We start from the raw sequence: 12263 nt of genomic DNA on the forward strand, positions 1-12263 counted from the left end.
CGTAAAGGTCCTCAGTGGAAAAAATGAAAGTGGGAAAGAGGCATGCAAGTATGTATGTATATGTGCATGTAGGTAGGTAGGTATGTATGTATGTATGTATGGGGCCCGGCAGGTATGCAGCGACATGTGCAGTTTAAAACCCCTGCCAACTCAGAGTGGGTAAACAACAGCCAAAGTTTCTGTGAGGTACAAGTGCAAAAGTTGCCAAGGTACCTTTGTCTACCTAGGCTTTCGTATCTACTACTGTAGGTGACAGATAGGATAGCCTAGATATCTCGTTTTGTGATCTTCCAAAAGATCGGGTCAGGACAGGCAGAATCGCTCAAGATAAAACAGGCAGAATGGGTGGGGAGAATTACTTGGGCTGAGAAGAGATCGGACGTCGGCATATAGTGCGCAGAAACCTGTTTCAACGGGCAGATAGGTTAGCATGGCGACCATATCACGAATAAAATAATTAAACATTAACTAACTACCGATACACTCCAGGTTCTGTTGGCATGGCGTGGCATGGCCTATCCTTGTTCACCAAGCCTCTCCCTATACTCCCTATACGGTTCCTCGGATACCCATCGTAAATTTTTCTGCCTTTTTTTTTCTCCTTTTTTTGCGCGCAACCTTGGGATTAACCAAACTAGGTAGTAGATACTTACCTTGGGCAGGTAACACAATCGGCTTTTTTTCGTTTTCTATACATAGTATGAGCCTTTCCAGCACAAATTAGTTCCTTGGCAGGTGAAGCATCTCATCCTCTCTGTCTCTCTTTTCGGTCGGTTCACGAGAGAACCGAAGTCCATAGACCGGCCGCGACAAGGAATCCGGGAAGAATAAAGAGGGGAAATAAAGAAAAAGAAGTACAACAAGACTCCTCGGCTATTGCAAAGCAAGGCCACCTGAGAGAAATGTTGGTCCGGTTCGGCTGTTCTTTCTGCGACAGGAGAAAACTGCATGCAGCTGCGGCACAGATGACAGAGTCCAACCGCAAAAAACGTGGGTGCTTAGCTGACTCTCTCCTAGTCCAACGGGCATCGCAGTCGTTCCAGAAAACCTTAATCCCGACGCAGCCGCCGAGGCAAGCATTCGTCTGTACTGTAGGGCTGCCCATGGCCATGATTGGTCGGCCAACCGTTGAACTTGGCCACTTCACACTGAGAACCAGGTAACTTCCAATCCCAGCCCAAGGATATATAGTACACTACAATAAAACATAGTAGCCAAGGTACTTGGTTATAATACCTAGGTACCTGAGGTAGGTACGGTTGTTCATAATCGGGTTTGGTGCAACCACGCAATGCCGTGGCCTCCACTCGAAGAAAATACAATAGTAAAATATTGGATCCACCACACTACATTAATGATACCTTGTGTCCCGTTCTACATTGGATTTATAAGCTTTAGGGTAGATCGGCCTGGGCATGTCACCTCTTGGCATGATGAGCAACGGTAAAGTGACGCAACCAAACTAGAGTAGACCTGAACTAGATCAGAACTAGACCTAGAAATAGAATCAGGTACTTCTAGAATAGAACCAAGTACCTAATTTCCTTCGACCTCCAACGGCTCGCCAGCTTTGACAACGCATAGTAACGATTGCGTCAACCTTATGTGCCCTGCCCATCTTTGTTTGACAGACTTCACGTGGTGCTAACCGCGAATACCACTTCTTTTATTGACATGCTGCCTGTAGCAGTTGACTGGCAGGAAATCTAAAAAAATGTCGTTTATTTTTTATTTTATTTTTTTGCCATGTTTTAATTTTGGACCTGACAGATGATGCCAAGCAGCTAAAAGGTCTCAATCACTTGCTTGCTCGCTTGCTCGCCAACGCGCCGCTAACAGACAAGACGAAAAGGACGCCCCCCCCCCCCCCCCCCCAAAAAAAAGAAACAATCGTCATGATCTCATCCCAGAAACAAAAAGGCTCAATCGCTCAGTTGAACGGCGTCACCTCCTCCATGTAGAGGTCGTATATCCCGTTTCCACAATACTTGTCCTTGTATATCCACATTGACTTTTCTTGGTTCGACTCGGCCGATTTCCTTCCCGTCGTGCTGTCGCCTCCCGATTGCTTCTGGAGACCCGTCTCTGTGTAGCGGACGGCGGCCTTGACCATGGACTTGAGCACCTGAGCCTCGACAATGGGCGACTGCGATGGAATGACAATCTTGTGCGCAAGTAACACGCCGGCTGTTTTTTTTTCACCCATACACGTTAGAATAAAAGGGTAGGGAACTAACTACCTTGGGCAAAAGACATGTTATGTACTCACTCAAACCAAGCACGAGCAACCCGATTGCTGTGGCAATCAGTATCACATGGATGATGGGCCAGTGCTCCATCTTGAGCTTGTTCCCAATCTCGGGCATCATCCCCGGTAGGACGATTGCGTCGTTGTTCTCGGCGGCGATGGCAATGACTCCGGTGGCGAACCTCGACATGGTGGCAGCCAAGGTCTTGACTGCGCCGCTGAATGGTGTCCCGTACAGGTTCTCTGAAGGGTAAACCTGCGACTGGACCACCACCTCGGTCTCCTTGCTCTGGGTGCCCGAAGGCGCATCAGCAGACACCGAGGCGAACCCCTGCAGGGCGATACCAGCAGCAGCCATCCTGGCCAGGTCGTCGCCCACCATCTCCTCGGGCCGGGCCGCACCCTCGACGTCGCCCACAGAAACAGTACAGTTGTACCACCACGCATCGGGGTAGGCCGCCTCAAACATTGTGACGATGGCGCAGCGCGGCCCGCATTCGATTCGCGTGTCGGTCATGTACGTGTTTTGATCGAGTCCGCCTCGGACCGGCAGGTTGACGACGCCTATTTGGTTGTTGGGCAGTTGGACCGTGATGTTTGACCGGGTGCCGTTGCCGCCCTCGAGGACGCGGAAGGCGCGGCATTCGGTGTTGACCTCGATGGAGCGATCCGTGACGGCCGTGACGGGCAAACGATCGTTGTTGTTGATGGTGTTGGGGTTGACCTCGTGGAAAACGTACGAGCAGTTGGACTGTTCTAGCTCGGGGTCGCAAAAGTAAAGCGGCTGTGGGGGTGTTGTATTGCGGTAATGATGAGCATTGGGGGCTTTCTCTTTGTCTTGGATCACTTTCTCATCTGATACTTGCTCGGGCTGACCAAATTACCTAGTTTGGGTTTACTTACATTGTCTGCATAGTAGAGATCACCCTTCTCGGGCTTTTTTTCGGGCGCGGCCACGGTGTACACTTGCGAAAAGACGCCAAAACTGTTGGCAGTGTACTGTCGAGCCTTTTTCAGAACCGCGGGTGTGTCCGACGAAGACGTGGTGGAGATGGCAGTCATGTTGCGAATCATGATGTCCCCGGGGACCAATAAAGCCTTGTCCTCTGAGTTTTCGACCGAGAAACAAAGACCGATCGAGGCGAGGGCAACCTGGGCAGCCAGCGCAATGAAGAGCCAGAGTGACGCGACGGCCAAAACGGGGATCCGCTTGGAATTCATGATCAACTTGGTAATGCGCGTCAGGCTGTGGGCGTGCAAAATGGCCTCTACTTTTCCGTGCGAAAAAGACCGCCGGCTCAGGATGAACCAGCGCAGGTCGCCAACGATCCTGTTCATGAAGCTAACCACCATCAGGGCGAGCCCGATGGAGAAGCCGGTGATGAGGGCGTTGAACACCCGCTTCCTCTTCTTGCTCAGCACCGGCTCGCTGGAAAACGTATACAGGACGGCATAGATGCCTGCAATGAGGAGCAGCACGATGAGCCACCGGAGCAGCATGGTCGCCACGGCCTTTTTCAGCGACGGCCTTTTCGCCGGAAATCCCTTGAATCCATCCGCTGGCTCCGGGCTGCTCAGCTGTCTAGACGAAGGTGGCCCATACTCGTCCTGGTGTGGTCTCCGCTGCTGATTGTTGTCCCAGTTGCCCTGCGGGCCTCCGAATCCATCTTCGCCTCTCCTCATGTATGCCTCGGCCAGTTTTGGTGGTGTCGTCGTATCCTCCAACATGATGTAGGGCTGAGTTTTGTCATTTCTGAAGGCGTGTTGTTGATCCATTGCCGCTGCTAGCAAGCGCTGCAAAAATGCAGCTCAACAAAGGATAAAAGTCTCGTCTCCTGAATTGAGATGTCAGTCGTCCGGTTTTACGGATGAATCAACGACTGGTTCTAGATCTAGAACTAGAATGGAATGAGCCTGCTACCCAACCCCGTAGTAAATATAGGTTCGAGTGATGCAGGTATTGTTGAGCAGTTTCGGGGGTTTCCTCAGCTGAACTTTTTATTACAAGATGCCCAGCGGAAAAAGAAAGTTTCTTTTGACGGGCACGCATTGAATGGCAGCGGACGACATGTCGATTCTCGGCAGGTCAAACAACCCCATGGCTGACTCGTCCTAGTCCCTTCCCAGACATGTACGTAAGGCAGAAGAGCACCCAGACCTAGCCATCATGCGGATATGAAGAGGGCTCAAATGCATCCCAGACAGCTTGTCAAACAAGACTGACAAGGATATGCAGGCGGGTCGTTCTTTCGCCGCGGGGCCCAAAGACGTCCCAAACCCCAAAAATAGTAGTAATTACACAAGTAAGTACCCATAGCACCCAGCGGAGAGAGTCCCACCCCCGGCCCTGCTACAATGCCCCGTCGGCCGGATCGATGAGGCCGCTTGATTCTTTTCAGGAATAAAACCTTCATTGCCAACCCCACCCAGATTGTTAACATGTAGTACTGTAATTACTGTACTGCTGCTGTATGAAATCACAACTTAAAAAAGCATAATTGCGACAATAAGCCGGCCCCCTAGGGTTGAGAACGCGCGTCAGATCCACAAGAGAAGCCACCACTAACAAAACAGCAATCTTCTAGAACCAACTCCATGAGCCATGCCACAACAGCCGCAATATCAAAGCCAATGTCTGTGTGATGGAGATGTCCGGTTGCCGACCGTTCCGGCTATTATATCTGATATTTCTTGGCTACTCTCGCTAAGATATCATAAATAACTCTTGTCTTTTTTAGTTATTTCCTTTACGAGGTCAGGGCAGAGTCGGCAATTAATTAATTGTTCTCTCTGCCCTTTTTTTTTTTTTTTTTTTTTTTTTTTTTTTTTTTTTTTTTGCAAATGAAGACTTGTTGTGAAACAAAAATGTCAGACAGTCGTATAGATGGAATAGGTCAAGATGCGAACGGCTAAAGCCGGCCATACCTTTATTAGCTTCTGAAGCCCAGGTAAGTCGGTGGATCCTAGATTATCTTTGACAAGGCAGAAGCCTGTCCTGTCATACAGCAGTGCTCGTCCCGGGAGGGCGCTGCCATGCTTGCCAAGGACTAAAAGGGAAAAGGACTATGCTTTTTGAGGGTATATGCCAGCACATGCCCAACAAAAAAAACACATCAGTCTCTGCGGCGGTGTTTGGTAGATCTTACCCGGTGCCGCTGCTCTGTTTCAAGTTAGTGACTGTTTTAAGACCTTGATTGATGGCTTTGCAATTGGGTGACATAATCGACTCAACAAGCATTGTGAAAAGGTTAGTTAGCCTTATAAGCTTTTAGCCGGTAACAACTCTGATAAGTCTGTCTTAAGACCAACCTCGATTGGGGTTATCAACTCCATCATACAAGGGGTGATTAGAAGGATGCACGTATGATCATCCGGAATCACGAGAATAAAACATATGCAGGACTAGGTACGCATTCGATATCTTCGGTGTAGCTCTGCATAACAAGGCCGCTTACTTCTGAGAAGAAAGGACTAATTAGCCAAGCATTTGGCACCGATAGTCACTAAAAGGCTCAAGACATGGCCAAGACTGATCTGCCAGTCCCAAAGTCGACTACGTGTTAGCATGACTCCTCACTGCCGGCAGCTCTCTGACGAGGCCAACAGACAGGCACACAAGGCTGATGCAAATTTCGGCTTCCGGTCGGTTGTGACTGTCCATTTACATACATTATTAACACATTCCTAACACAGGATGTTGTTATATAGTTGCGAACGGACCAGCGTCGCTGATTGCTCAACAAGATGCCGAACGATGTACTTATTGTGCTCGTCCTTCTTGACCGGGCGAAGTACGAGGAACGAGAAAAGGGGGTGATAGTTGAATAGTACCAATTTGGAAACGAGATTAAAACGAAATTAATTCTATACTCACACACAGATAATTCTCTGCCAAGTCTGCGGTGGAATTTATTATTAGAGTGCCGTCTCGATATGTCCATAAGTGCGTGCGCTGTAGCGAGCTACCCTGATCATCTCATTGGGTTTTGCCTTTGGCAGTCGGCAGGTCGTCTCCAAGCCAGCCCAAGAGATACGCCAGCTTGATAGAAAAAGTCACTATGGGGCCAAACATGTGTCTAAAGATGATATGTGGGTTGGCATTCGAGCAGTCAGTTATTCCAGTTCGCCTGATGCGCTAAACGGTGAAAAGAGAGGTTCTTGTTCGCACCCTTTCATTTCCGTGGTCCAGTTGGCAACCTCAATTGCCGCAGGGCCAGCTGGACCCAAGACAGCAGCAACGGCGCCCCAGTGAGCAATGTCAGAGAGCATCAGGGCTAGTGCAACAAGGTAGGCGGTACGGCGGTTCTCGCAGGTGAACATGACCACGGCAACCAGAGCACCGACGAGCAGCATCATGAATCCAAGATTCATGCCGGCAAGCTTTTCTGTAGGTAGGTAATCTACATCGGATGACGCAAGGTCTCCAAATAGTGCAGCCGTGTAGTGCCCAGGGTTGATGATGTGTGAAAGGCCACCGTAGCAAAGGAGTAATGGCTCCACGTAGCAAAAATAAATGCGCGGGAAGGGGGCCATGAAGGATGCCATGGTGGTTTTATTGCAGCACACTCTTTTGAGGGTGATTTGTGGCGGTGGAGGTGAAATAAGCACTGTGTCTGGAGATGTTGACCGTATCTATGTCGGTATGTAGGGGTAGGTAAGGTAGGTAGGTATCTAAGGTGCCTGCCTACCTCTTTTGCCCAAAAACGTTGACGGCGTCAAAATGAGAGCGCGTTTACACGTGACAGTGGAGGTGACGCTGGCGGGCAAGTGGGGTATGGCATGCAGGCAGACTCTGGGGAAAGCGCCATGTCCGTTTGGGTTTGTTGCCATTTAGGACGGGACCTCGGCAGGACATGTACCCATCCTCCCCCGGAATGCCGCGCGCGCGCGCTTCAATTCAACTCTCTACCCCCAACCTCCACCGCCAGCCCTAGTCAACCTAGCTCAAAAGTCCATTGATTGATTCAAGTTCCGACATCCAATATCACTTCAATCCGTGGACTCAAGGGAGATACTGCTTGGCTTTGCACCATTGCACTACGATTGTCTCATTTCCCTCGGTCGGACCGTTCAGCCACGCCGTACCGACCTTAGGGACTTGCCTCCACTACCCAACGCAAACACAAACCTTGACTCGGCTCGTCGACATCAAGACCAGCCGCAGCAGCCATGGCTACGATGCCATCGGCGCCTGTCACTGCGGCTGCTGCCGCTTCGCGCTCCAAGCCGGCTGCCGCTCCGGCCAAACCCCGATCAGCAGTGCGCCAGGTTCTGTCGCTGCCGCCCCGCCTCTTACACATGTACGACGACTTCATCATCAAGAACGCCAGCCAGGTGTCACAGATCGAAAGCGCATTGCGCTCACTGACATATGTTATCCCCGGTATGTATTTCACTTCCGCCTTTCTCTTCTCATCGATAGCTAACCCGGGGCCCGCGAATCCACGACAGGCCGCTTCCGCGATGCTGAAATAGCCTCGGAGTCTCTTCACTCGGGCGTCGGCCTCCTCTCCCTATATCACGATCTCGTCCTACAGCAACGCGCCACATCACCCTCCTCTCCGAAACTTCAACAACAGCCCACATCCGCCCGACCGGCGCACACGCGCTACACGACCTTTTGGTTTCAAAAGTCCCCGATATACCGCCGTGTCGCCCTCGCGCTGCAGGTGGTCCAGTATACTCAGCTGCTCCTTGAGATGGCCGCTAAGCGACGTGGCGACGAGCGCCTGCGCTGGCGTGTCGTCGTTCTCGTCGAGGCCTTCAAGGCCTTTTGTAAACTAGTCCTGCTCCGCATCACCCGCGGGCGGCCGCTCCTCTCCCCGCCCGTGCCGGAGCGACAGGTCCTACCCGAAGAAAGTGAAGACGACCTGAATGGTGTCCCGCTGGAATTAGGAGATGAGCAAGGTGAAGGTCAACACGAGAACGGCCTCTTGGTCAATGGCAACGGCAACGGCGCTGCCAAGACCAATGGCCACGCCCACACAAACGGCAAGACGATACCAAACCCATCATCTCCCCAAAAGGAGTGGTTCATGCCGCGGACCCAGGCTACTCTCCCATCCCTGCCTTCAAACTCAGACATAGGCTCATATCTTCTCTCGCGCGTCCTGACCGCCGACGACATCAAGCCTGCCCCAAAGCTGCTCCGCCCCCTGTCCGGGACTGCCCGCGCGGCCGAGGTGCTTCACATTCTTGCCCCGCTCGTTTACGCTCTGACCCTGGCGCACTTCTCCCTCCGCGCAGCCGAGAAGGGCGCTTCGGGCAAGAAGAAGAGTGGCGTCGCGACCTGGACGCCCTGGCTGCTCGGTGTCGCCCTGTCCCTGACCGCGCGGCAGCTGCGCGACCGCGGCTTTGGCGCCTCGGCCCTGGAGCGGGAGGAGTGGGACCGCCGCGGCTGGGGTGTTGGGTGGTGGGCCATGCGCGGCGCCGCCTACGAGCACGTCGTCAAGGGCATGGTCGAGGGTGTCAGGAGGAGGATGCCGAGCTTCGTCGGCGGCGTGCTGGAGGACTACGAGTACCTGTGGGATAACTACTACTTTAGCACGGCTGATTAGGACAAACTGTTACCGGCGGGGGATGACAGTAGCGGTGCCTGATGTGCGGTTTGTTGTGGGAATCAATATGATGGATGTATTCATGTATAACTTATTTGGTCTTGATTGATATCAGTCCAGGTCTCGATTTGTGCTTGTCTCTTGACTTTGCGATAATATAATTTTCATGAAAGTAGAATTCAAGATATTTGACCAGTTTTGTAAATATATGGGAAGCGCTTGTGGATAACTCACAATAGCATTTGATGAATGTGATGCACGGACAAGACGTGGGCCTAATGTTTCATCAGGTTGAGACAGACTTTACACAATACTTCCTCGAGGATTCTCCGCCTGGATCTAGGCGACAGAATCATCGACAACAGTCCATAACTATAGCGGCAGAAAATCGGCGACCAAGTATTTGCACAGGTTTCGGCAGCAAGGGCAAATGGATTAAGAAGGCAACAGGTTGGCATTGTCAACAAGTTCGCTAAAAGTTTATGATAGTACATGACCGTCTACTTCGTTCCCAACACAAGAAGAGTATGAAATAGTTAAGCCACACATTTGAAACAATTCCCCAAGACGCCATGCAACCCCGGTTCCTGCCGTCCATATCCCAAAGAAATCTTTTCCCCTCAAAATGATAAGACAAATGAACAGAGGAATGGGTTTGACCAGCATGGCAAGGAGGGCTAAGCGGGAGGGTGTACTGTGGTTCAACCCATCGCCACTATAGACTACCTTGCTCGTTGCCAGCCTCACTATCCTCTCTAAATCTCTTGCGGTGGTTAAGTCCAGATCGAGCACGCTTCGATGAGGACATCTGATCCACAACGATGTGATGAGGCCTCTTGGTAGAGGTCTTCTTGGCGTCAGCGCCGTCATTCATCGCACGCTCCTCAATTCGAATGGCCCAGAGCAACGTTAGCAAAACCCATTTGGATGGTGGCGAGGCATTTTTCCATAGCCCCGCCTCCTCTCCTCCGAGTCCCGCAAACAACGTGCACGAGTCCATCGTCGACGTTCGGGCGACATCGTGACCGTCCACGCGACCCCCATTGACCCCATCGACAAGGCGTTGCTCCTCAGATTGCACCAACCGCAATGCCGCCAGCGTCGCATCCGATAGAGGACGCGCCAAGCTGGGGCTGCAGGTTAGGATCTTCCGGAGAAGACGAAGTCTTAGGGTCCTGGAGGCCGTGGGCAGACTCGATACCGGTCGAGACGCCGTCGGCGAACTGTTGGTTGTCGGCTGCGGGGTGGGCGGTTGCGCCCTCAAGCCATTCGTTGTTGTTGAGGTACTCGTTGATGTCGAAGTCGAACGCGCCCGTCGGTTGGGAGAAGGCTGAGTCACCAGCCAGATAATAGTCTCCAGAATCTTCGGGGCTGGGGGTATCGAATACCCCACTTTCAAGGACATGGCTATCTGAAATAGCGGCCGCTGAAACATCGAGAGAAGCGTCACCGAGCACGCCGCCATCAGCGAGAGCTGCCACTGAACGGAACGCATCATCGAAGCCGGCATCTGGCTGGAGGCTTGCGGGACCTTGGCTGACTGACACTGCAGGTCGGTGCACAACATCTCGGCAGGATGTTGTGTCAGGTCAGCCGAGGTCTTCGCTTCCTCTCCAGATGCAACGGACTCGTGCTGCTGTTCAGGGGCAGGGCTTGAGCGGATCGAGGCAGGATTGACCGTAGTTGGGACGTTGGTGGATCTAAAGATGTCCTCAAGGGAGTTGGCAGGGTCTGCCAATGTCGCCGAGACGGAAGTGGCCGAAGAGGCGATGGCATCTTGGGATCGGAACAGCTCGGGTGTCAAGGTGAGGCCATCAGGCTTTTCACTGGATGTGACAACACCAGCCTCACGACGCCTCAGCTGAAGCTCTTGGTACATGGTTTGGGTAAGCTTCTGGAAGTGTAGTAATTGTTGCTCGAGGGCGGCGTTGCGCTGCTCGAGAGCCTCGACTTCCTGACGCTTGCGTTCCCTAGATGACTGAGCAGCACGGCGGTTGCGGAGAACCCGCTCGACACGACGCTGCTCCTTCTCATCTTCTGTCTTGGCACGTTTCCTGAAGCAGCTGATGTCAGCAGGCTTGCTCATAGGCGATGGTCTTCAAAAAAAATTAGTATGATGGTGGAGCTTACCTTGGTGGCAGATTGGTCTTCGGCTCCGGAAGAACTTGACCCCAGGACTTTCGCTTCTTGGTCTTCTTTTCTGACGCCGCAGCCGGTGAAGAAGTCTCCTCGGGTGTAGGCGTTGATTCGACGGCACGTAGCGCAGCGGATTCTGTCTTGAGGGCATCGAGTTCTACTGGGTCCTCTTGAGACCCTGGTGGGCTTGCCAGATCCGAAGGGTTAAGTGAGAAGCTTTTTGCGTCGCCGAATAGTGATGGGTACATGTCGCCGGGAGTCGACAGGAAGGACTCGGCCGGCGATGCTTCCATCTTGAGTTCTGGGGTGGAGCTCCAAGTGTTCATGTTGGACAGCTGGGGCTGGAGGACTTATTGTTCGAGGCTGTGTTGGTAGTTGCGTATGTGCGTGGTTCGAGATGTGCCTGCCTTTATTCTCGGTACCTGTATCGGAAAAGAGGCGTGGGGTTCGCGATACTTTTTAAAACTGTCTGCACTGCAAAGGCCTCTTTGATATTTTAAGTGACTAATGACGAAGCATGTTAAGGTAGGGCGACGTCAACCATGTGTTTGGGTGAGTCACTTTGTTTCTTGGTGGGGAAGATGGAGACGAAGGATTTATGCAACAAAGCGTTAAAAGGATAATGACAATGAACGAGTGACACTATGACTGTGAAAAGTTGACTGTTGCCTTGTGCGTCTGGATGGGGAGAGAGGACACGCTGTTCTGACCAGAAAGCTGGATGTTTGGCCGTCGAGCTGGGTGAGGCGGATCACAAGGGCCTTTAATGGAAAGGTGTCCTTTGGCTGCCTGAGGCAGGAGCTGGAGTATGGGGGCGGGCGAAGGCTTGGGGCCCCACTCGGAGCTTTGAGATTGGCGGCACAATTAGCTGTAGCATCCCTCCAGTACCTATTTGGTGTACACAGTATGAGCCGGCGCCCAGCCATCGGTTCCCGCCGCGAGTTGCGGACCTGCAGAAGCCCAAACGGGGGCAGGGAGTCAGGGGCTTTGTTTATCTTCCCAACGTGGTAACCTTCCAATGACTCTATTTCCTCCGTCTAGAATAGCCTGGATCTCCTTGAGGGTAGGTAGTAGCAAACCTTGCCTGGGCCACGATGGATCGACGGGCGGCAAGTTCGGTAGTATTTTTTATCTATCTGCGGACAGTCAAGGAAGGGTCCATTTCCAAAAAAGGGAGCCGAGATGGTTATTTGTGCTTTGCAATTAATCCTTTCCACCCGAGCAGTAGTAGTTCAACTAACTACCGTACGGCTACGCATTCCGGACCGGACTTGATTGCGTCGATTCGAGTTCCATAATGACGGCTGTGTCTTGCTGACGGG

General features: G+C 52.2%; 5 protein-coding genes across 5 annotated transcripts; 2 read left to right on the top strand and 3 right to left on the bottom strand.

The window, feature by feature from the left end:
• Window positions 1-1871: 1871 nt before the first annotated feature.
• Window positions 1872-4523, bottom strand: MGG_18046 (uncharacterized protein). The gene is made up of 3 exons (XM_003721280.1): window positions 3152-4523; window positions 2270-3032; window positions 1872-2187 (listed from the first exon to the last, which is right to left on the bottom strand). Exons 1-3 carry the CDS (start codon window positions 4022-4024, stop codon window positions 1931-1933), a joined length of 1893 nt encoding a protein of 630 aa, XP_003721328.1. The 5' UTR covers window positions 4025-4523; the 3' UTR covers window positions 1872-1930.
• Window positions 4524-5044: 521 nt separating this feature from the next.
• MGG_09012 (uncharacterized protein) lies at window positions 5045-6955 on the bottom strand. Its single transcript, XM_003721281.1, has 4 exons — window positions 6417-6955; window positions 6123-6324; window positions 5174-5901; window positions 5045-5096 (listed from the first exon to the last, which is right to left on the bottom strand). Exons 1-2 carry the CDS (start codon window positions 6791-6793, stop codon window positions 6225-6227), a joined length of 477 nt encoding a protein of 158 aa, XP_003721329.1. The 5' UTR covers window positions 6794-6955; the 3' UTR covers window positions 5045-5096; window positions 5174-5901; window positions 6123-6224.
• A 94-nt stretch (window positions 6956-7049) lies between these two features.
• MGG_09011 (peroxisomal membrane protein PEX16) lies at window positions 7050-9029 on the top strand. The gene is made up of 2 exons (XM_003721282.1): window positions 7050-7631; window positions 7700-9029. Exons 1-2 carry the CDS (start codon window positions 7418-7420, stop codon window positions 8803-8805), a joined length of 1320 nt encoding a protein of 439 aa, XP_003721330.1. The 5' UTR covers window positions 7050-7417; the 3' UTR covers window positions 8806-9029.
• Window positions 8998-11663, bottom strand: MGG_09010 (transcriptional activator hac1). Its single transcript, XM_003721283.1, has 2 exons — window positions 10936-11663; window positions 8998-10859 (listed from the first exon to the last, which is right to left on the bottom strand). The coding sequence occupies exons 1-2, from the start codon at window positions 11265-11267 to the stop codon at window positions 9521-9523; spliced, it is 1671 nt and encodes a 556-aa protein (XP_003721331.1). The 5' UTR covers window positions 11268-11663; the 3' UTR covers window positions 8998-9520.
• Window positions 11599-11952, top strand: MGG_18047 (uncharacterized protein; the record flags this gene model as incomplete). Its single annotated transcript, XM_003721284.1, has 1 exon — window positions 11599-11952. A coding segment is annotated over one exon (354 nt), but the record flags the coding sequence as incomplete, so codon positions are not given.
• Window positions 11953-12263: the final 311 nt, after the last annotated feature.

This window comes from Pyricularia oryzae, chromosome 7 (assembly GCF_000002495.2).
Source record: "Pyricularia oryzae 70-15 chromosome 7, whole genome shotgun sequence".
Lineage (NCBI taxonomy): Eukaryota > Fungi > Ascomycota > Sordariomycetes > Magnaporthales > Pyriculariaceae > Pyricularia > Pyricularia oryzae.